We start from the raw sequence: 22,121 nt of genomic DNA, 5'->3' as shown, positions 1-22,121 counted from the left end.
AGTGTATAGAGAGTTTCTCTTCAACCAAGTGCGGTGTGTGAAACCCTGTAATGGCTGCTGCTGCTGCTGTATGAGGCAGGGGCCTGCCTTGCTTCTCCTTTCTCCAGTTCCTCTTCCATAGTGGGATGGGAGTGCCCCCTTATGGTTGAGCTCAGCCCTGCAAACCTTGAGCTGGGGCTGGAGCTGCCTGTCTCTAGGCCTTTAGTGGACTACCCAGAAGCCCCCCTGTAGCTCAGGCTGGGCCCAGGATAAAGGCTGGACCCCTGGCTGAGTGGGTGAGGCTGTCCCCTTCACATCCCACTCCAACACTCGCCACCAGGCAAATAGCAAACGTCGCTTTTGTCATTCTGTGGTGATGCAGCACTAAATGATCTGAAACGGTGCCATGTGCTCAGCTGATTGAAACCGGGCAGCCAAAATGTTATTTCTTCCGAGATCTGAGAGTGGATCCAGCAGTTGTGATAGTGGTCAGGAGATAATAACGCTCCCCCTGCTCTTTAGGTCGAGTCAGCACACTCCAAGGCTGCGCTGCAAGGAGGGGAGAGGGAAAAAAAAGCCCCCTTGAAAATATGTGGAGAAAATTCACTTGATCTCAAGCATAAAAGGGAAGTGATGGCTTTTCCCATGACCTTGTTTGAATATCAAAAGCCCACTTTTGCCCTGAACGAGAGGTAAACGTGCTGCGCCGGAGGATTCTCCCCAACGAGGTCGTAAACATATAAACATAAACACTAGGAACTAGAGGCAAGGTAGCAGAGCAGTTCAGGGTTTTTGCTGTCTATGTTTGTCCACTGTGTGTGTGTGTGTGTGTGTGTGTGTGTGTGTGTGTTCAGTGTGTGTGTCTCCCAGGTCTCCTCAGCGCAAGGGCCTGGAGGCTGAGTGTGTAATTAAAGTGGTGGCAGAGCAGGGGGAGGATCACGGCTTTTGGTGTGTCTGCGCTTCCTGTAACAATGACGGGGTTCTTCTTTTGTAGTAGCTGACTGCACCATGACCCTGCCAGGCACACAGGGAGGCTGGAGGGGAGAGAGAGAGAGACCCAGAGGCAGAGAGAGAGAGAGAGAGAGAGAGAGAGAGAGAGAGAGAGGGCGATGGGGGGAGGGACGGTGTCGGCTTCAATGTGTCAACCCACGTGGATCACAGTAACCATGGCAGCCCCGGAGATGCAGCCAGCTTCTTTTTTTTTTTTTTTTTTTTTTTTATCATCCTCCTCCTCTATCTCCCCTTTCTTCCTTCCTCTCTCTTCCCAGGATGTGCGAGCCTGTGCACAAGTATGCACGTCTACTGTGAGAGTTTTGCATAGAGATATATTTTATATTTATATCTTTCTTTTTTTTTTATTACTTGTTTTGTATATTGTTGTTTAGTGCGTCGAGGCCTGAGAACAGGAAGTCTGCCAGGCAGGCGGTGGGCGAGAGGCTGAGAATGACAGCGAGAGAGAGAGAGAGAGAGAGTGTGTGGGTCAGGGAGAGTGTGTGACTGAGGGTTGAACTCTGCACCCCCCCTCAGCTCGCCACCACCACCACTAGATCTAGTTACACTACTGGCCAGGATCGCGCATTCCAGATAGGTTTCATTATCTCAGGGCCAAATATGCTACCTCTCTTCCACTTTGTGCTTCATACGACCGAAAAAAAAAAAAAAAAAAAAAAAGAGGGAGAGGGAAATCGGACGGCTTGCCAGACTAATGGCTTTGGTCGGGCTTGATTGATTCAGTGAAGTAATCTGCAAATGGAATACATTAGGACGGCAGAGAGAGAGAGGAGAGCAGATGACTCAGAGACAGCATAGCCACACTCAGAAGAGCAGCGGGACACGATGGGAATCGTGGGAACAATCAAGGCTGCGCCGCGTTCGCCTGTCATTTTCTACATTCATGAGCCATAATTGCATCATAAAGATCTTTGTTTTTGTTTTGTGTTTTTTTTTGCGCTTAATATCCGATTCTTTGCCACATCAACGTGTCGCTTTTTTCCTTTCCCTTCCCCTCGAACACCCTCAGACCCTGTTTTTATTCTGCACTTCTTCTCAGCTCTGAAGTTCCATGTTAGGCAGTGCTAGGAAGCACAAAATGGCTGCCGTGGAGGGAAGCTTGGAGCACCACAGAAAAGAGCTGCAGCACTCGCACTCTCCTCATCTCTGCACAATGCAGCTTGCCCCAGCTTTTCCCCGCTTCTCTCTTGCATGTGAGGGGGGGAAAGAGCGTCCTGTGCGTTTCCATGCACACTCGGGGTATCAACTGTTAATATTTCTTACAGACAGTGCTGTAATCTCCCCACCCCCCCCTCCACCGGGCTCATCACACACTCCCAACCCCAGCTCTGCCGCCCCACTGTCCCTCAACTCACTCTCCTCCTTTCCCCGCTCTGTGTCCTCTCTGTCATTTGCCTTCTGTAATAAGTGGTTAGTGTGTTGAATAGCAGAGCCACAGCGGCTTGTGTATTAACCCCCCCCCTCCACCCCCACCCCCACCCATCCCTCTCCTCTCACTGTCCGGCTTGTGCAGTCAGCAGAACAGGCTGGTGCTGTGCAGTATCGAGCCGGGAAAAATCAATGACTGCAGAGTGGGAGTAGGCAGGAGTGTTTGAAGTGTGTGTGTGTGTGTGCCTGTGTGTGCCTGTGTGTGTGTACATACACATGCTTCTGCCTATCTAGGCTGAGGGATCAGAGCTGTCAGTTGTCAGATATTTACAGAATGTTAAAGAGCACCAACCCGCATGCTGCATACGTGCAGGTAGTGTAGGCGTGTATGTGAACATTTAAAACTAATACTTAATACTTTTGCATGTGTGCAGCTTTTTCATTATTATTCTTCTTGAGGTCCGAATTTTTTTTTTTTTTTTTTATGTCATGGATGTCCACATGCATTAAGGCCACAGCCTTCCATTTGGAAAGATGAAGTGCCAGGGAGTTCCATTATGTTTTTGTTTATTTAACATGAAACTATAACTTTCTACCTCATACAGTCATAGATTACAGTGGTGAGAGTGAAGCTGTAATACTGACTGTTAAAAATATTTTCAGATATATTTATATAAGAATGATATTGAACTGTCCCTCACTCTGCTTGGGACACCTTAAGGGTTCCCCAAACTTTAAGAATCACTGTGATTCCTGCCTAATCATTGCTGCCTTGGTCACACTTGTCATCTTGTGACCTGTGTGTGGAAGTGTGTGGAAGTGTGTGGAAGTGTGTGTGTGTGTGTGTGTGTGTGTGTGTGTGTGTGTGTGTGTGTGTGTGTGTGTGTGTGTGTGTGTGTGTGTGTGTGTGTGTGTGTGTTATTGCTGACCTCCTGTTGAGGTGCAACTCCCAAGCATAACTCGTGGGACCTACCCCTGACCTTTGGCCCTGTGGTCTGAGGCCATCGTTGGGTTCCCTTGCATCCTGGAAAACCTTGAAATTTACAGATGAATTCTCCAGTCATGGAATATTTGAAAAGTGATCAGATTCCCTGGAAATATCAGTGAGATCAAGGAAAATGATCAGCTGTGTTCTGTGATCTCTAAAGCCTCCAGCATGGAGGCCGGTGAGGCGGTCATTGTGGCAGCCAGCCCAAGGCCGTCGGACCAGCCCCTTCCCTGTCAGATGACTGGTCTTGTGATGTCTGTCTGAGTGGAGGTTGGGGGACGGGGAGGGAGAGAGGGTCAGCTGACAGAGCTGGCTGGGGCTGGCGGCTGGAAAAGGGTCCCGCCACGGTTGTTTAAGCAAGGAATGCCACGCCGTTTGATGTCGGCTCTTTTTTCCATGCAGCTCGTACAGCGTGGTTCCATCTTGCGTCGACCTGCTTCTTACGTTTGTGAACATTAATTGGGTAATTGACAGCCCAACAGCTAGTGTGTAGTACTCGTATATAGGCCTCTCCTGTTGGTTTCACATGGTCACGCAGCACATGGTTTTGAAGCTGCCACTTCTCCTGTGCAGGTCAGATAGGCTGTGCTCCGCACAGTCAGACAGAGCAAGAGAGCGAGGAAGAGATGCGGGGAGGAGGAGGGGAGGGCAGCGGGAGCAGGGTGGGGGCAGATGGGGGGGGGTTGGTGGGGAGGGGGGAGGGAGGGAGTCTGAATCAGCGTTCTCCTCCTGTCGCTCCCTCTGGGGTTCCTCCATCAGGTCACGTCCCAAAAATAGCAACGGGCGCCGTTTCAAGTGCAAAACCGCCGGCTTCGGGGCTGCAGCCAGCCTGCGAGTGTGAGATTTCTATGGGAATAGTTGGCCACCTTCCAATGAGTGTTTTTTTTTTCCCTCCTCCTCCTCCCTCTCATTTTTTTCCCTCCTCCGATGTGACTGGCAGATGAGCTTGCATTTCTGAGCAGCACATGGGCTCCACGTGAGTGGCCAGTGTGTAAACATTCACCTTCCCACAAACATAATCATCGCCTGCTGCCTTCCTACCTTCCTGTCTGCCTGGCTGTCTTTGTGTCACGGCCAGGGGAGGCTCAATAACAACACCACATGGCACCGATGCCTCTGTGCCCAGCACCAATTATTTCAACTGCTTCCCCAGATGATTCGTTTCAAATATTCTTTTTTTTCTCCCCACCATTTCTCACGACAAATCCTCCTCATCGGAATGGATCACACAGAATTATGGAAGGTATCTGGAGTCAGAAAGGATGGCACCATACCTGAAGGAATGTGTGCAGTATGGTTGGGCTCACATGAAGAGAATGACAGGGCCATGCCCTGTTGAAGGCCAAGACTGCTGTAACGCATCAGTGGCCGTTTGGAATTCCCTACACTTGATCTGACTTTGCTTTTGTTTGACGTCACGTAACACTGACAGGCTTACTTCAGCCTCCCCATGCAAGAATATCTTGATTGCTGGGAAAGTTTTTCTGGCATTTTCATGTTTTAAAATCTCCGCCAAAGAATACCTTTTTTATGTCCCTGCTTACATTGACAGCACTCACAGATTATACTTTGGACATACGAGTTTTCTCCACAGCTTCCATGTTACTTCCTTATAATCCCAGCATCAAAGTGCTTATTGAGGATTGATGAAATCTTTGTGGCATTAAACTAAACATGTTCCTGTCTAATGGTCAAATGACTGAAATGTAAACTTTTGAAAAGTCTCCAACAACAAAATTTGTAGTAGGTGTTTCCTCAGCTTTATTAAAGTGAATAATTTGGGTTCCTGTAAAAGAATGTCAGAGAACACTATAATGCAGTAGAGGTCTTTGGTGTGAGGTGAGCTAATGTTGGCCTTGTTTTATGTAAAGATAGCGACAAACACATGCACCTGTTAATGTATGAAATAGGTAATTGCCATACAGTCATGACAAGACTGTACACATGGGAATCACAAGGTGCTAAAGTTGTGGTGGGCAGATATTTTCCAGATAACATTTCAGCACATCCAACATCACTGCTGAACTGCTGTTTAATGAAACCGGACACAGCATACACTTCCATTTATTTGACAAATGTGTGCCGTCGCTGTTGATCTCATAATTTCTGTATCAACCCAGAAACTTTCCACTTTTTGCTTCCAGCGTAAAAAAAACGTTTTGGGAAATAATAAGGAAATTTTATCAAATGTTGCCATTTCCATTCATCTTTTCAAAGTCAGAGCATCATAATTCACAGCAGTACACTCAGACTAAAATCCAACAGGTGTCTTTGTATGAAAACATTGCATTTCATCGTTCCCTGTATCGCTAACCCTCCTCCGTCGCTCCTCTTATTTCAGGATTTGTCCGGGTCCATCGATGACCTGCCAACCGGTACGGAGGGAGCCTTGAGCCCTGGCGTCAGCACCTCCGGGGTGTCCAGCAGCCAAGGCGAGCAGAGCAACCCCGCCCAGTCGCCCTTCTCCCCCCACACTTCACCCCACCTGCCAGGCATACGTGGGCCTTCGCCATCACCTGTGGGTTCCCCTGCCAGCGTCACGCCTTCCCGCACCGGCCCCCTGTCCCCAGCTGCTGTGCCAGGTAAAGACAGAACTGACAGCACAATGTATGTGCTCATTATCACGTCTGAAGAAGTCTTCACATATCCACATTTAGGTCTTTAGAAAGGTCTGCAATAGTAAAATGTCCTCTCCCCCATGTAATTGCAAGTTTAGATTAACTCAGAACAGCGTTCAATTAGAATTAGGCTGCTCTTGTGCTCTTTAGTTCTTTATATTCTTTTAATTTCCCTTATATTCAAGCAGCATTTAGGCCAGCAGCCATGAAGATGTCTTTAGAGGTCTTAAATCAGTCTTTGTATAACCTACACATAAAGTGGGGGAATCAGGACAGCCTTAGATTAATGCACAAGGCATCCAGGAGTCTGAAGTCTAAAGAAACAAGATGGTTTACCAAAGACAAAACCTTTGCTACTCCAGTCATTCTCTGTGATCACATGAAATGAAGCTGTACAGTAAACAAGAATCTAGCAAATGAGGGTCAATGTCATGCATTACAGTATTATTAGGATTTGAAAAATAAATGCACTAGAACTTAGTTACAAAGAAAAGATACACCAAAAAAATGAAATATGTGAAAATATTCTGAACTGCATCGTACACTGTCCAAAATGACCTTTTGGCCCACCTGCCAGTTTCAGATAAACTAAAATGTATTGCTTAGAGTAATTATTGGGAAATTAATTAGACTAATTATTGCAGGCTATTGTCCTCACTGAATTATCAACCATGACAAATTTTACTGCCATTTGTTCTTTGGCACTTTCTGAAGTCTTAGTATATGTGAAAGAATGTCACCTGCTGTGTATGCCAACTCATATGACATAAGTTAAGTTTCTGAGCCTCGTTGTCACTCATGTCCTACAGGTAATCAGATGCCTCCCCGGCCACCCAGCGTCCAGTCAGACAGCATCATCCACTCTTCCATCAACCAGTCGGCCATGGGCCAGGACAGGGGTGAGTATTGAGACGCACACGGTGGTATAGATTCAACAGTTTGTGAACAAGGAATGGTCACCTCACTTGAGCGAAATGCTTAACCCAAACAGCTGCTCCAGTGCAGCAGCTGAGTGGCCGACAGTACAAGTGTTTCTGTGTACTCAGCAACTCCTAGGTGTGATTATCCGTCTGTATGCATCCCTCGCTCCCCTGCAAACACTCCCCGACACTGTGGCTTTAAATAAGAATGTGTTTTTAGGCAGCCTGCCAGGCCAAATGAGGGTAAAATAAGACAGACACACTGTAGTGCCATGTTTTTGTGAGGGAGTAAAGAGCCATCTCTTCACACTTGGCAATACTGTTACATTTTGGGATGTTCACCCATTATGAAAAATGTGATATCATTTCACTTACCCCTTAGTTGTTGTGTGGGATACTGGCTAGATGATCCAAACGCTAACCATTAGCCTCTTGCCACTGAGGTGGACTCCCCCCCGGCTAACAACGACCTTGATCCACACCCGAGTGCATATGGACAATAGTCTTGCTCAAATGACTGTTTAAAACTGGATTTTTCTTATTATCAGCATCTGGAAAGATCTGGTAATTTCTGCATTTTCTGTATCACTCTGCCCCAGAGGAGCAGCAGCCACCACAGAGACAGTAGTAGATTTCTTAGGTTTGCTGTTATTTTTGTTGCCCCCATAGAATACATAGAATGTTGTAGCTAGCTGCTTCTTTTCCTCCACTCCCCTCTGTCACATGTTTCACCTACCTTTCAGGCATCTGCCAGCCACCGTTGTAACTGAGAACCAGCACAGAGAGGTTAGACCACACAAGAAAATGGAAAAAATTGTTTTGTTTTTGTTTGTTTTGTTTTGTTTTGTTTTTACGGTCAGCATTTTACACCATTTCAGGCTGTAAAAAGTCTGTTACACATCATCCAACTATTTGTTTAACAATTTCAGTGGATGAAGGCGGTTATTTTTAAGAATGTTAGACGGGGGAAGCCCACTTCACCTTTGCTGTCCTACATAACAGCTAGGGGGAAGTGAAGTAATATCACATTTTCAGAATGGGTGAGCTATCCCTTTAAGCAGGTATGGAGGTTTTTGAAAAGTGATACGCATGAGTTGCTTGACAGATTTACTTGATTATATTTACTGACTCCTATCCAATCCTCTCTGGCATTGCAGTATACATGCGTAACCCACAGATGCCTCCTTACGGGTCTCCTGGTCAACCGGGTTCTGCCTTATCTCCACGCCAGTCCTCGGGAGGCCAGATGCATGCTGGGATTGGGCCATATCCTCAGAACAATTCCATGGGAAATTATGGGCCTCAGGGAGGCCAGTATGGCCCACAAGGTGAGGTTCAGGGCAACAGGCAGGATGGAAAAAGGCTTCATAGCTGGTAGGGTGCCTGGAGAATTGGTGATGTTGTAACAGCGCTTTATCATTGGTTTATAAAACAGTGGATTGTGCTTCCTCATATCACGCTGGATTGTGTGAATTGCTAAAAATATTGTTTTTGAACAAGTTTACAGTTGTCATCCTGTGACCATCACAGAGTATTGTAGGTAGCCTAGATCTGAAGGCTTTGAAGTTTCCTCTTGCTATGTAGATTTATGAAATAATTTCATTTCACTTTGAAGTCTCAGATGGTTTCAGTGGGCTTTGAAGAAGTTGTGCTATTAGTCATATCAGCCAACAGCGAGGGCCAGATAAAACCCGCTTCATCAGGCTGCTTGTCAGAACAGGCAGCATAGAGGTAAATTTAGAGCTGGACTGCTGGAACGCTTGTCTAGTCAGAAATGACTCGAAGTTCCGCCATAGAGTTCTCTGTTTTAGATTGAAACACATTTTATAAATAAAAACACCTTGATATTGGAGGTGCACAGTAGGCTGTGGTGTGAAAAGGCGTCAGATGATTATGTAAAGCAGCCTGTTGTGCTTGGAAAGTTACATTCTAAATGTTTTCTGTCTCCAACCCCTCCAGGTTACCCCCGACAGCCTGGGTACAGCGGGATGCCCAATGCCAACTACCCAGGAGGCCCCAGCATGGCCGGCTCCATGAACCCCATGCCCGGACAGGGCGGCGGGGCTCCTTATGGAGGTATGCCCCCTGGCAGAATGGGCCCGGGGCAGATGGGCGCTCGGCCCTATGGTCCAGGGATGGGCCCCAACATGGCCGGCATGCCTCCTCAGGTGGCGTCTGGGATGTGTCCTCCACCCGGCATGAACAGGAAAGAGGGTGGCCCCCCCATGCACCATGGACCCTCCAACTCTATACACAATAGGTGGGTGGCTGCTACAGCGCCTCGATGAGACACCAGGGAGCAGTTGACTGTCAAGGGTCATTCAGCAGCACTGTTGTATGGAGACGAGAGTTAAGACTCTCCTGAGCCTGGAGAGTTCTCTTTTCATCTTTTTGCGGAATAACAAGTGTGTCTGTGTGTGTGACTGTGTGTCTGCGTGTTTGTGTGCATGCTTGTATGAGCATGTGACCATGGAAAAAAATCATTGGTTCTCCCTGCGGGCAAGCCAGGCTGTGATGTATGTTGGTACCTGATCAAGCTGCAGAGGAGATGGGAATAGGCCAAGCAGTTACCTATATCAGAAAGAGAGAGAGAAATTGAGAGAAAAAGAGAGATGAAGAGAGAGAGATGGCCTCTGAGATGAGTGAATCACATCCTTCCCCAGTCAGGAAGCCAGCTCAGCCTACAGAGAAACACTCGGGTGGGCTTGGCAAACGCTGGAACCAGATGAGGTGAACTGATTCCTGAAGAATAAACTCAACCCTTTGAGCACAAGGCAGGGAAAAGCAGAGATATGTAACAGTTATAAAGACCTCTAAGAACAGGAAGGCATGAAAAGGATGAGAGACCTTCAATTTTCATTCCCTGTAATTTCATATTAGTTTGTTTTACAGTGAATATGATGACATAAAGCACAGTTTTTCATGCTGTCTATCAGCGAGCGGTGTCTTACGCTTTTGCCAAGTGTTATTTAACAACCGCTCTCTTCCTCAGGCCGCCCGGCTACCCTAACATGTCTCAGGGCATGATGGGAACAGGCTCTCCGTATGGCCCTGGCATGAACAGCATGCAGGGCATGATAAACCAGGGAGGGCCAGGTCCATATCCAATGGGAACAAACATGGCCAACAACACCCCTGGTGAGTCACTGCTACATTACAGCCCAGTCTTTCTGTTATAGTGCTACCATGGATTTAGAGTTTTGTTCATAAAATAGTTTTATAGATTGGTCATATAATTGTATACTTACATCTTATCACCTTCTAAGTTCCAGGAATGGCTCCCAGTCCGGAGTTTGGCATGGATAAAATTAACCCTGCCCAGAAGATGAACAACAAAGTGGATGGGACTCCCAAGCAGGAATCGAAAAAGGTAAAGGCACGTACAGTCTGAGGAAGTATATACAGCACAGTTCAAAAGTTTGGAATCACAGACACCCTTTTATGGTTTTGAAAAAAAAAAAATCTACATTTTTTTTTTAATTCATCAAGGTGGTATTAAATTGCTCCAAAACAATAGCCAAGGCATTGCTAATGTTACAAAAGTACTATTACTGATTGAAATAACTTGTTTGAATTCGATCCTTGTATTTAATGATTGCAAAACCTTATTTTCAGCAGATATTATTCCAGTGTACTAACACGCCACATATATATATTAAGTGCATTAAAAACAATCACCGTGCGCTCCTTTCAGTTACTACAATATGTTGTACACTGACAGAAACGTTCTCTGGAAAGACAGCAGCTAGTTCTTGTCTTGTCTGTCATTCTCTCCCAGTTAGAGGCAGTTTGCTCTCTTTTTTCAAGACAGCAGTGATCTTAAGTTTCAAGGCAGTCTCATAAATGGAGCAGTGTTCATTTCCAAAACAATAATCAGTTTCTTTTTCGCCAGTTTTTAAACCAAAATCAGTAAACAGCACAGTTGTTTTCATTTGCATTTGGCATAATGGGAGTAGTTTCTCTTGTATTATATTAGCATGTTTATTGTTTGTACACTAGAATAATGTCTGCTGAAAATGAGGCTTAGCAATCATACATAAAATTCAAATAAAAAAATATAACATTATTTATTATAAATGTTACTGTGTGTAGTGTAACAATGTCATTCAGTTGTTCAATTGTATGTTTCTTTCAAAAACATAAACATTTTTCAGTGATTCCAAATTTTTGTGTATATATATATATATATATATATATATATATATGTACATTCATGCACTTAAATGTTATAATTTTTGTATTTCATCCTGCATCAAGTCAGTGTTTTTACAGCCCCATCTCATAAATTTTTCCCATCTCCTGCCCAACAGAAGTCAAGCTCGTCCACCATCACCAACGAGAAAATCACTCGTCTGTACGAACTTGGCCCGGAGCCAGAAAGGAAGATCTGGGTGGACCGATACCTGGCCTTCGCTGAGGAGAAAGCCATGGGCATGAATAACCTGCCCGCTGTGGGCCGCAAGCCCCTCGACCTCTTCAGACTCTACGTATCCGTTAAAGAGATTGGTGGCCTTACGCAGGTATTGCTGCATTACACCTGAATTTGTCTCATTTTCTGTATTTGTGCATGATCAGTGGCTTCCTGCCTGTTGTTCTGTGTTATTACCGATCAGAGCAGATACTGTTGCGATTGTTATGAGTTTGCTGTGTTCAGCTCTGTGAGCCTCCTCCTTCCTTTCCGCCCACCAGGTGAATAAGAACAAGAAGTGGAGGGAGCTGGCCACCAACCTGAACGTGGGCACGTCGAGCAGCGCAGCCAGTTCGCTGAAAAAACAGTACATCCAGTGTTTGTACGCCTTCGAGTGCAAGATCGAACGCGGCGAGGACCCGCCCCCAGACTTTTTCAACACGGACGCCAAAAAGAACCAGCCTAAGATTCAGCCTCCCAGCCCAGGTGAGCGCCAAAGTCCCCCTACTCCTCATCACATTCCCCACCCTGCTCAGAACTTACTTACATATCAAATTACACTGAATGAAAGTTTATTTCATATTTTTTTCCCCCGCTCTCCCTTGGGTGCAATGTGGCGCCTGTGCAATTCATCACATCCTCCTCGCTCTCTTTGCCTCACATCATCTGCCTATAAAGTGGCGTATTTTATTGTATCCTATTAATTGCAATGTTAAAAGGCAATCTTACACCATCGTTTGTCATCTCCTGTATGTGCTGCCATCCTCTATAAATCATGGCTGTTTTGGCTTGTGGCGCCACAGCTGTAAGTCACAGGAGTGCGCCGCGTCCTCTGGACAGTTTGACGAGCGTACCTCTGGGAGGATACTCCTTGGCATTTGCACAGGGCGCGGCGATCAACTCCTCCCCCACCCCGTTGGTCTTTGCGCTGACACCCTCAGCGTGCCAATCCTTCAAAATGAACTTGTCGATTCACGGGCAAAACCATGAAATGCCGTCATGTCCCGCGTGCCAGGGTGTCTGCACGTCCTTTAAGTCTTAAAATGCCTTGGATTTAATTTTATAAATGTGAGGGATTAAATAGTTTTAAATTTAAATTTATGAGCTCTTAACTTCCACATACATTTTATCTAATTTCTTTGATCCATGATGAAATTTATTTTCATCAAAATTAGTACAAGGATATACAAACTATAAACCTACTGCTGAATATAAGATTTTCTTTATACTGACATGCTACATTTAACCCTTTGGGAAAGTGCCTGTTGTAGATTAACTGCCATCATTCATACTTGCATATGCTACATTTAACGTACACAAGAAAACAGATTATTCACTGTAGCATCTGTAGGGAAATCCCTGAAAATCCTTGGATTTGCCTGTCACAGGTTCTGTGTTTAAAAAAAGTTTTGGTTAGATTTATTCCAGCAGCAGCTTGCTATCTAAGCCAAAGGATGTTAGAATCATGTAGTCAGAAACCGACCATATTTCTACCTAACACTGACCTCAGCAGTCCAATTTCATCAAACTTGCCTTTACACTTACCTGTGATGCTCAATTGAATAATGGTAATGCTCAATATAATAATAATAATAATAATATTCTTTTTCAAAAATCTGTTAACTTTGGTTTGATCTTTGGTTGATCTTGAAAATGTAACTCTCTGATACCTGTAGACACCCTGTGCATGCACACTAGCAGAGTTGAAGGTGGGGCGGGAGGCGGCTGGCAGGGCGGGGTCTAGGGATTGTGTCGACTTGAAGCTGTTTGTTTTGGAGGGATTCCTCTCACATCCATTGCTGCCAGGCCATGCCAGGACCAGCCACGTGCTGATTTGGCTGGCCGAGACCCAGGCTGTCAGAGATGGGGCACTGAGTCAGTGCTGTGTGTGTGATCCTGGGGTGGGGCGGGGGTTGTTACAGGAGACATCAGGAAGCTTGTCAGCTGGCATCAGCCCTCGAGTATGAAGGAAGTGTGTGTGTGTGTGTGTGTGTGTGTGTGTGTGTGTGTGTGTGAGAGAGAGTGGGGGGAGGATGAGAGGGGGTTGGTGTTGACCTGGGGATGGTGATGCCTCGTCAGTCCTCTCGTCCTCCCTGCCTGGTGCCTGGCCCTAGGCTACAGAGGCAAGGCTACACTCCCTGGAGATTAGTGCTGAGCCAGAAATGATGAATGGGTGGGGGTGAGGCTTGTGTATATGTGTGTGTAAAAGTCACACGCTTCTCGCTCTCTCTCTCTCTCTCTCTCTCTCTCTCTCTCTCTCTCTCTCTCTCTCTCTCTCTCTCTCTCTCTCTCTCTCTCTCTCTCCCTCTCTCTCTTTCTCTGTCTCTCTCTCTCCCTCCCTACCGTGCTATTTTTTTCCGCCCTCACGAGATCCCCCCCCCTTCCTCTCTTCATCTGTAGTAGAGGGAAATCCCTGCCCAGAGGGAGGGAGGGGGGTGGGGGAGTTGCTTAGTGTGTGTGAGAGAGGGTGTGATGTGAGAAAATGTGAATAAATGTGACCTGCCAGTGACCCCGGTGTGTGTGTGTATGTGTGTGTGTGTGTGTGTCTGTCTGTGTGTGCCAGTTTAATGAATGGGAACCCGTGAGTCATCAGACTGGCGTGCTAATAGTGAGAAGTCCTGAGCTGAGGTTAAGGATGAGCGCCACCACGTTGCACACACACACAACACAAACAAGCTATCAGTCACTCTCAGGCACACATACACAGCTCCCTCTCTCTCTTTCTCTGGCTGTAATCTGTCAGAGTCAGAGTTTAGATCGTTGTTTCCTGGTGACTCCTAGAGCCAGCAGTAATGGTTGGGGTGCTGGGGGTTGGGGTTGGCATGCTGTGATGAGCCAAAGGATTCAGCGCTTTCGCTGGCTGTGCACTCAAAAGCCAGTCAGCTTGACACAAACTGCGTTCCTCCGCGCAGTGCTCAGGAATTTCTTAATGGGATTTAGGATTGCCAAAAGCAGCGTGTGCTCCAGAGAGCCCCCCAGCAGCGCTCACCCTATCTAACTCAACAGGGCTATCCCGCCTGAGTATCAGCTATCAGCTCCACTCGTTATCCCTTGGAGTGGGGGTGGTGGGAGGGGGATCCTGTCCCCCCAGGGGTTGGATTCTTTGAATTCTTGGGAATCTGTGAATCTTAGAAGCTGGAGGGATTTGGCCCTTGGTTTTCAAGCCATGGTTTCTGTATTCACTGTGTCTGTGTGCTCTCATTCTGCAGCGGGTTCTGGATCTCTACAAGGCCCCCAGACTCCCCAGTCCACCACTAGTTCAATGGCAGAGGGGGGAGACCTGAAGCCCCCCACCCCAGCCTCCACTCCACACAGCCAGATGCCCCCAATGCCTGGGGTCAGGTACGAGTCAGCAGCCACACTATCACACTGTGCATGATTGTGTTCCCTCTAATAATGGTAAATGATTCCCACAGGTATATTAGGTTGTTGTAGCAGCAAACGTAGGATAGAATAGAATACAATAAAGACAAATGATATTAAAAAAAAAAAAAAAAAATACTATAAAGAAAAATATAGCAAGACAGTTTAAATGAGTAACAGCACTATTAGGGTTTGCAAAATAACAACAGCAGAACTTAATGACACCAAGCAAATGGTATGAAAATATGAATAAAGAAGGCGCACTGAAAATCAAAACTCCGACAATATTAGTACCGTATTTTGACCTATAGGGTCTTTGTCAGGCAAACTCTCATGTGTGGGTGAGGTTTGCTCATATAGACAGACAAGGTATGACTTCACATATTAACTGGTCCCGTGACACTTATTAGTAGAACATCAGGTTATGAAAATATAATGTTTTTTGTGATATGAAAATATATAGAGAGCATAGAATAAAAATAATGCATTATGAAGGTAAATACAAAGTTGTGCAGTTAAAAATCAAGTAATATACAAGGTTCCCATGCAGATCTGGAAGGTCTTAAAACTTAAGTGTCAAGTTTAGAAATTGCAGATGAAAGTTAAGTATGGAAAATCTTTGTTTACTGCCTTGATACATGTCTACACATTTTTGTGGGTTTTAACCCCTGTCATCTCATAACATTTTGGTATATATCACTATGAAGAATAGTGTTTTTTTTCTGTAGAGTGATGTTAGTGGCAGGTTGTTGAGAATAAATGTCAATGCTTAAGTTCTGTAAAATGTGGAATTTTCAAATCGAAACTGTGCAGGGACCCTGTACATACCAAATAAGAAAACATGAGAATGTGAATGAATTTTACTAATGTGCCTCCTATCCTCCTGTAGGAGTAGTGTGAATCTGCAGGACCCTTTTGCTGATGGTGGAGATCCGGCATTTGCCAGAAGGAACGCCATGACTCCCAACTCTCAGAGCTACCAGCCTGGGATGGGTGGACCAGAGATGATGGGCCGGATTGGTCCCTATGAGCCAAACAAGGACCCCTTCGGTGGCATGAGGAAAGGTGAGCATCAATCGGCCTACCAGCTCACCCATGAAAATACACCTTAAGTTTGAGTTGAATCTAACAATATTGTGTCCATGTATTTTTTTTTTTCTTTATAGCTGGAGACCAATTCATGACCCCAGGTCCCAACAGTGGCATTGGAGAACAGTATAACAGAGGCCCACCAGGCCCTATGGCCAACATGCAGATGGGCCAGAGGCAGCAGTACCCTTACGGACCAGGATATGACCGCAGGTAAGCCCACTATGCCATGCTGTGTGGATAATTATAGTAAAATAATAAATACAAAGTGTTGCTTGGGGTTGACCCCAGCTTGGGAAATGCCTTTACTTTCAATCCAAAGGGCTGATGCAGAAGAACATACCATACACCTTTGTCTTCCATAAAAAGACTTTCTTTAGTATACAAGTGTCCGTCACTGCAGCCAGTGAAGCTGAATCAGCTGATCAGGATTGTTTGCTGTGTTTACAGACAGGAGCCAGGCATGGGCCCCGATGGCAACATGGGACCAGGAGCTCCGCAGCCCAACCTGATGCCTTCTGGAGCTGACACAGGGATGTACTCGCCCAGCCGCCCACCACAACAGCAACGGTTGGTACTATCCTCCTAAAGCCTATGACTGGCTTTTATTAAGACTGAAGGAAAAAAATGTTTGTTTTAAGGCATTATACCATTATGATCATTTTAAGTGTAAGTGTAATTCAAAGAAAAAGAAAGTAAGGGTAAACTTTTTTGTTGTTTGCAGGCATGAATCCTATGCTAATCAGTACCCTGGCCAAGGAGCTCCCCCTGGTGGCCCATACCCAAATCAGCAGCCGGGAATGTATCCACAGCAACAACCGGTAAGAACATTTTGTTCGTTGTTTGCTGTATTCCCTTTGAAGCTTCATCACCCATGCAAATGTTTCACTGACTTAAGATAAATTTCATAGATATTACTGGTTACTATAAACCATGCTTTGAACTCTTCCTGATATTATGATAGGCTGTATAAAGGTAATTCATTGTTTTTGATACTACTCTATTATGTGCTGGCAGAACTACAAACGGCCTGTAGATGGTGGCTATGGCCCTCCTGCCAAGCGTCATGAGGGAGAAATGTACAACGTCCCCTACAGCGGTCAGCAGCAGCCAGGACCCCAGTCCTCAGGGCCCCAGGGCCAACAGGACATGTACAACCAGTATAACGCTTACCCTGGAGGCGACCGCAGACCACCTGGTCCACAGAACCAGTTCCCTTTCCCCTTTGGCCGGGAGCGAGGACCAGCTTCGACAGGGCCCAATTCCCAGTCCCCAATGCCTCCCCAAATGATGGGAAGCCCCATGCCTTCAGGTCCCGATGGCCCCCAGGGCCCCATGTGGCAGGGCCGCAATGAGATGGGCTACCCCAACTATCCCAACCGACAGGGACCTCCAGTACCAGGCCAGGGCCCCGGCTACCATGGCATGAACCGTTCTGAGGAGATGATGCCAACGGATCAGCGCATGAATCATGAGGGGCAGTGGCCTGGACATGTCAACCAGCGACAGCCCCCGTACGGCCCCGGTGGCTCTGGACCACCAATGTCCAGACCCCTGCCGTCCAACTACCAGACAACCCAGAACCACATTCCCCAGGTGTCAAGCCCAGCTCCCATGCCCCGGCCTATGGAGAGCAGGACATCGCCTAGCAAGTCACCCTACATGCACTCGGGCATCAAGATGCAGAAAGCTGGACCCCCAGTGCCTGCCTCTCACATTGGCCAGGCCCCTGTGCAGCCACCCCTGATAAGGCGGGACGTAGCCTTCCCACCCGGCTCTGTGGAGGCCTCCCAACCCCACTTAAAGCCCCGCAGGCGACTCACCATGAAAGACATTGGTACAGAACTATTGTCAATACCTTTCAGTAGAGGTGCACTGATACCAGTTTCTTCAAAACCAATAAAAGCACCAACATCAGCTGGCTGATACAAATATGGATCCAAGTGTTATTCAATTAAAATCATTCAAGCTGCTTGATATTGGCCAATTATAGCACATTTACAGTTACAAGTGTATCATCTGTGTTTAATAATTTAATCAAACTGTACACTGGCCATTGTATAACAAGCTTCAGTCAAATAGTAAAAAATATGAAATATTAAAAGCCTTGATAACACTGGTCAGACTCAATAACCACTCACTCAGTAAGCAGTGTAGCACGTTGGGTCGATATAAAAGAACAACATTAATCTCAATAGCTGAGGTTGCCCCTCTCAACAGTTATGCTCCACCTAAGATCTTCATAAATATTATTTTCATATGCCAGGAGACTTTGCCAATGTTTCTGCAAGGAGAACCAATCTCATGTCAGTGATGTATTGATATCAGACAGCTTCATTTGCTGACCAAAGTACAAGTATTTGGGAGTTGGTCCCTGCCCAAACTCTACTACAGATTCTATTGGTGCACCTCTAAGTGTCATTTACAAAGAAGTTAACTGACCGTGGTTAAGTAGCTCAGCCATCCATGTTCATTCTGTTTTTGTCTTTTCCCAGGCACGCCTGAGGCTTGGAGAGTGATGATGTCCCTAAAGTCAGGTTTATTAGCTGAAAGCACTTGGGCCCTGGACACCATTAACATTCTACTGTATGATGACAACAGCATTTCTACTTTTAACCTTTGTCAGGTAATTTCCATAAACTCTTATCCATTAAAAATATATATAAAATATAAAAGTATTAATCTAGGAATTCTGGTCATGAAATGTCACACATGCATATGGTTTTATTTATGGAACTGATTTAGTAATGACCTTCTTCAAATGTTTTCTCAGCTGCCTGGATTTCTGGAACTGGTGGTGGAGTACTTCAGACGCTGCCTCATTGAGATCTTTGGCATTCTGAAGGAGTATGAAGTAGGAGACCCTGGCCAGCGCACCCTCATCGACCCCAATGCTGCTGAGGACAGCTGTGATGATGAAATTCCAATGCCTGAAGTAGAGGACATGGACACAGATGAAGAGGAAGATGAGGAGGAGGAGGAGCAGGAGCAGGAGGAGGAGGAAGAGAAGGCCAACCTGGACCCGTCCTCACTGGTCCAGGTGAAGCAGGAGGAGGAGAGTTCACAGAAAGAAAAGTGTTCAGAGGAAGAGGAGAGGGAAGGGGAGTCCTCTAAATATCCTAGCGCCACCACCTCGGGGTCGGCCCAGGAGTCCAGCCTCCCCTTGGAGAGACCCAAGCAGGCCAGCAAGTTTGATAAACTACCCATTAAGGTTGTGCGGAAGAAAAATCCATTCCTGGCAAACCACTCCTCCAAGTTTGGGCAGCGGCAGAGCTTCGATAGCGGCCTGATACATTGGAGTATTGGTGGTGGCGACACTACTGAACACATCCAGACCCACTTTGAGAGCCGGATGGACCTTCTCAAACAGAGGAAACGAATGCCAGCTGCCACCGTGAGCCGCAAAAAGGTCCAAGCATCTGAGACGGTAACAGAAAACACAGAGAAAGCCAAGGTCAACGGGGAGGATAAGCCTTCCCAACAACAGCCACAGTCTTCTGAACCTCAAAAGTCTCCTGCAGAGAAAACCTCGACTCCTCCTCTTCCTGTTGGTGCCCCAGTCACGGCTACCATCGATGATGTGCTGTCTGCCCGCCCAGGATCAGTTACTGAGGAAGTGGTCCGCGGTGGGGCAGAGGAGCAAAAGGAGAACGGCAAGTACCTTTTCAGCATCAACCCCGACCTACAGAGCCGTCGCAACGTCAAGATCCTGGAGGACGAGCCCCATAGCAAGGACGAGACGCCACTCAGCACTCTATCAGACTGGCAGGACTCTCTGGCTCGCCGCTGCATCTGCATCTCCAACATCGTGCGCAGCCTCTCCTTCATCCCCGGGAACGACTTGGAGATGTCAAAACACCCAGGCCTCCTGCTACTGCTGGGCCGCCTGGTGCTGCTGCACCACAGGCACCCTGAGCGCAAACAGGCGCCCGTCACCTACGAGAAAGAGGAAGAGGAGGATGAGGGTGTGAGCTGCGAGAGAGACGAGTGGTGGTGGGACTGCCTTGAGATGTTACGGGAGAATTGCCTGGTCACTCTGGCGAACATCTCAGGCCAGCTGGACCTTTCCATCTATCCGGAGAGTATATGCCTGCCGCTGCTCGACGGCCTGCTCCACTGGGCCGTTTGCCCCTCAGCAGAGGCTCTGGACCCCTTCCCCACACTGGGGCCCCACGGCTCACTTTCCCCCCAGAGACTGGTCCTCGAGACCCTCAGCAAGCTCAGCATCCAGGACAACAACGTCGACCTCATTTTGGCAACGCCACCCTTCAGCCGCCTGGAGAAGCTCTACGGTTCGCTGGTGCGCCTGGTCGGTGAGCGCAAGGTGGCCGTCTGCCGGGAAATGGCGGTCGTCCTATTGGCTAACTTAGCCCAGGGCGACAGTCTGGCAGCTCGGGCCATCGCCGTGCAGAAAGGTAGTGTGGGCAACCTGCTGGGCTTCCTGGAGGACAGCCTAGCAGCCACACAGTACCAGCAAAGCCAGAGCTCCCTGCTCCACATGCAGGGAGCCCCCCACTTTGAGCCCACCAGCGTGGACATGATGCGGCGGGCGGCCCGGGCCCTCCACGCTCTGGCCAAGGTGGAGGAAAACCACTCAGAGTTCACTTTGTACGAGTCACGGCTACTGGACATCTCAGTGTCCCCCCTTATGAACTCTCTGGTGTCCCATGTGATCTGTGATGTACTGTTTCTGATTGGCCAGTCATGACAGCCGTGGGGGATTTCAGCTCCACCTCTTTCCGTTCCCCTTCCCCCCTTTTTTTCTTTTTTTTCTTTTTTCTTTCTTTTTTTTTTTTTTGGTGTGCGTGTCTGTTGCGTGTGAGTGAAGAGAACTAAGAGCAAAACTGACTGTCCTTTTTTTAATTTATGCAAAATCACCTCGGATTCCACTGTCTTTCTATCCCCCGCTTCTCACTAAAAGTAAGGAATATCATGAAGTAGCTGTGGATTTTAAAAACGTCGGGACAAGAAAGATACTGGCAAGAGGAGCAGACCGGGACCCTGGCATTGGAGCGAGTGCGCTGGCCTACGGAACGGACTTGTTTTTTTTTTTTTTTTTGTTTTGTTTTGTTTTGTTTTGGTTTTTTTTAATGAAAAGAAAAATCTTCAGAAAAAAGAAAAACAAAAAACTGTAACCAAAGTTGCTGTCTCGTTTACAGTGAGTTTGGGGGATTTGTGCCCGCTTTCCCCCTCGGGGGTTGGCAGGGGGAAGAGGGCATGGACAAAACAATATTCTGGTTCATGTTTGGAGGCTAAATAGACTTATGGAACTCTGGTGTGGTATAATTGCTGTAACTTGGATACTATATACTCAGCCCCACAGGAACCACATTATTGGCTGTGAACAGACATCTGTCATGGGAGGCCTGTGCAGTAGATTGTAGGACTTTTTTCTGTACTGTACACCTTAAAAACTGTAAACATACTGTAATAATACTGTTTCACACTGAGATACGCTGGCTTGGCAGCAAACTGTAGTTTTTAAAAACAATTTTAGTTAATGTTGAGAGAGAAAAACGGCTTTCCCCCCAAAGTATCGTGAACCTACAACACCCCGACCTCTTCTCTTTGTCCCTTGATTGTATGACTTGACCCTTATATAAAAAAGTCACCTCTTTAGGACTGGTCCTCAACTCTAGATGCAGTCCAAGCTGCAGTGTATATATGATGTACATTACACTTCTCTCTTTCTCTCTCTCTGTCTCTCTCTCTCTCTTTCTCTCTTTCTCTCTCTCTCTTTCTCACCTTCTGTTGCTCTTCACCATTTTTAATCTTTGATGAATTACAAGTTCAAATTCCCTGCATCAAGTTGCCATGTGATTACTTGACCCCCTCCCCCCCTCCCACCTGTTATTTCGGCGCCTCACCCTGCTCGTTATCACGCTACAGGGGTGTTTAGCTGCTGTCCAACACAACAGTTCAACTTTCAGTTTGTCTCAAGTCTAGGTGTAGAGAATATAACAATAAAATCATGTCTGCGGTTCCATTTGAGCTCCTTAGAAACGACAAACCAACCATGATGAAGAAAAACATTTGAATTTTATTTTATTTTTTTTTTGTTTTGTTTTTTTGTTTTTTGTTTTTTGTTTTTTTTTTTCCAGTGATGCGGATTCTGCATATTTGTATTTCAAACAATGTAGCTAAAAACTTGATGTAAATTCCTCTTTTTTTCCTTTTTTTGGCTTAATGAATATCATTTATTCAGTATGAAATCTTTATACTATATGTTCCACGTGTTAAGAATAAATGTACATTAAATCTTCGTAAGACGTTTGCTGTGGATTTATTCATTATTCCCCTCATACATGATACATGACGGTTTTTTGGGTCGAGGCAACAGCAAATAAAAAATTGTTTTGCACTTCAGCAAAAATTTG

At 46.4% G+C, this 22,121-nt stretch overlaps 1 protein-coding gene across 2 annotated transcripts in view; it reads left to right on the top strand.

Annotated features, from left to right (window-relative positions):
- The window catches only part of arid1ab (AT-rich interactive domain 1Ab), a 55,067-nt gene extending 34,249 nt beyond the window's left edge, over positions 1-20,818 (top strand). The window contains exons 5-20 of one of the 2 annotated variants that reach the window (XM_030063190.1): positions 5,688-5,928; positions 6,774-6,863; positions 8,042-8,212; positions 8,844-9,144; positions 9,877-10,022; positions 10,151-10,254; positions 11,195-11,404; positions 11,574-11,778; positions 14,502-14,634; positions 15,545-15,720; positions 15,822-15,957; positions 16,195-16,314; positions 16,469-16,565; positions 16,762-17,581; positions 18,240-18,370; positions 18,518-20,818. In XM_030063190.1, coding sequence (XP_029919050.1) covers positions 5,688-5,928; positions 6,774-6,863; positions 8,042-8,212; positions 8,844-9,144; positions 9,877-10,022; positions 10,151-10,254; positions 11,195-11,404; positions 11,574-11,778; positions 14,502-14,634; positions 15,545-15,720; positions 15,822-15,957; positions 16,195-16,314; positions 16,469-16,565; positions 16,762-17,581; positions 18,240-18,370; positions 18,518-20,452 — 5,016 coding nt within the window. In that variant the 3' untranslated portion in view covers positions 20,453-20,818. Of the gene's footprint in view, positions 1-5,687; positions 5,929-6,773; positions 6,864-8,041; positions 8,213-8,843; positions 9,145-9,876; positions 10,023-10,150; positions 10,261-11,194; positions 11,405-11,573; positions 11,779-14,501; positions 14,635-15,544; positions 15,721-15,821; positions 15,958-16,194; positions 16,315-16,468; positions 16,566-16,761; positions 17,582-18,239; positions 18,371-18,517 lie in introns of both variants that reach the window. The other variant, XM_030063189.1, reaches the window with a different exon arrangement.
- Positions 20,819-22,121: the final 1,303 nt, after the last annotated feature.

This window comes from Myripristis murdjan, chromosome 11 (assembly GCF_902150065.1).
Source record: "Myripristis murdjan chromosome 11, fMyrMur1.1, whole genome shotgun sequence".
In the NCBI taxonomy this organism is placed as follows: domain Eukaryota; kingdom Metazoa; phylum Chordata; class Actinopteri; order Holocentriformes; family Holocentridae; genus Myripristis; species Myripristis murdjan.
The sequence above is the reverse complement of the archived record's forward strand: the minus strand, read 5'-3'. Positions and strand labels throughout refer to the sequence as shown.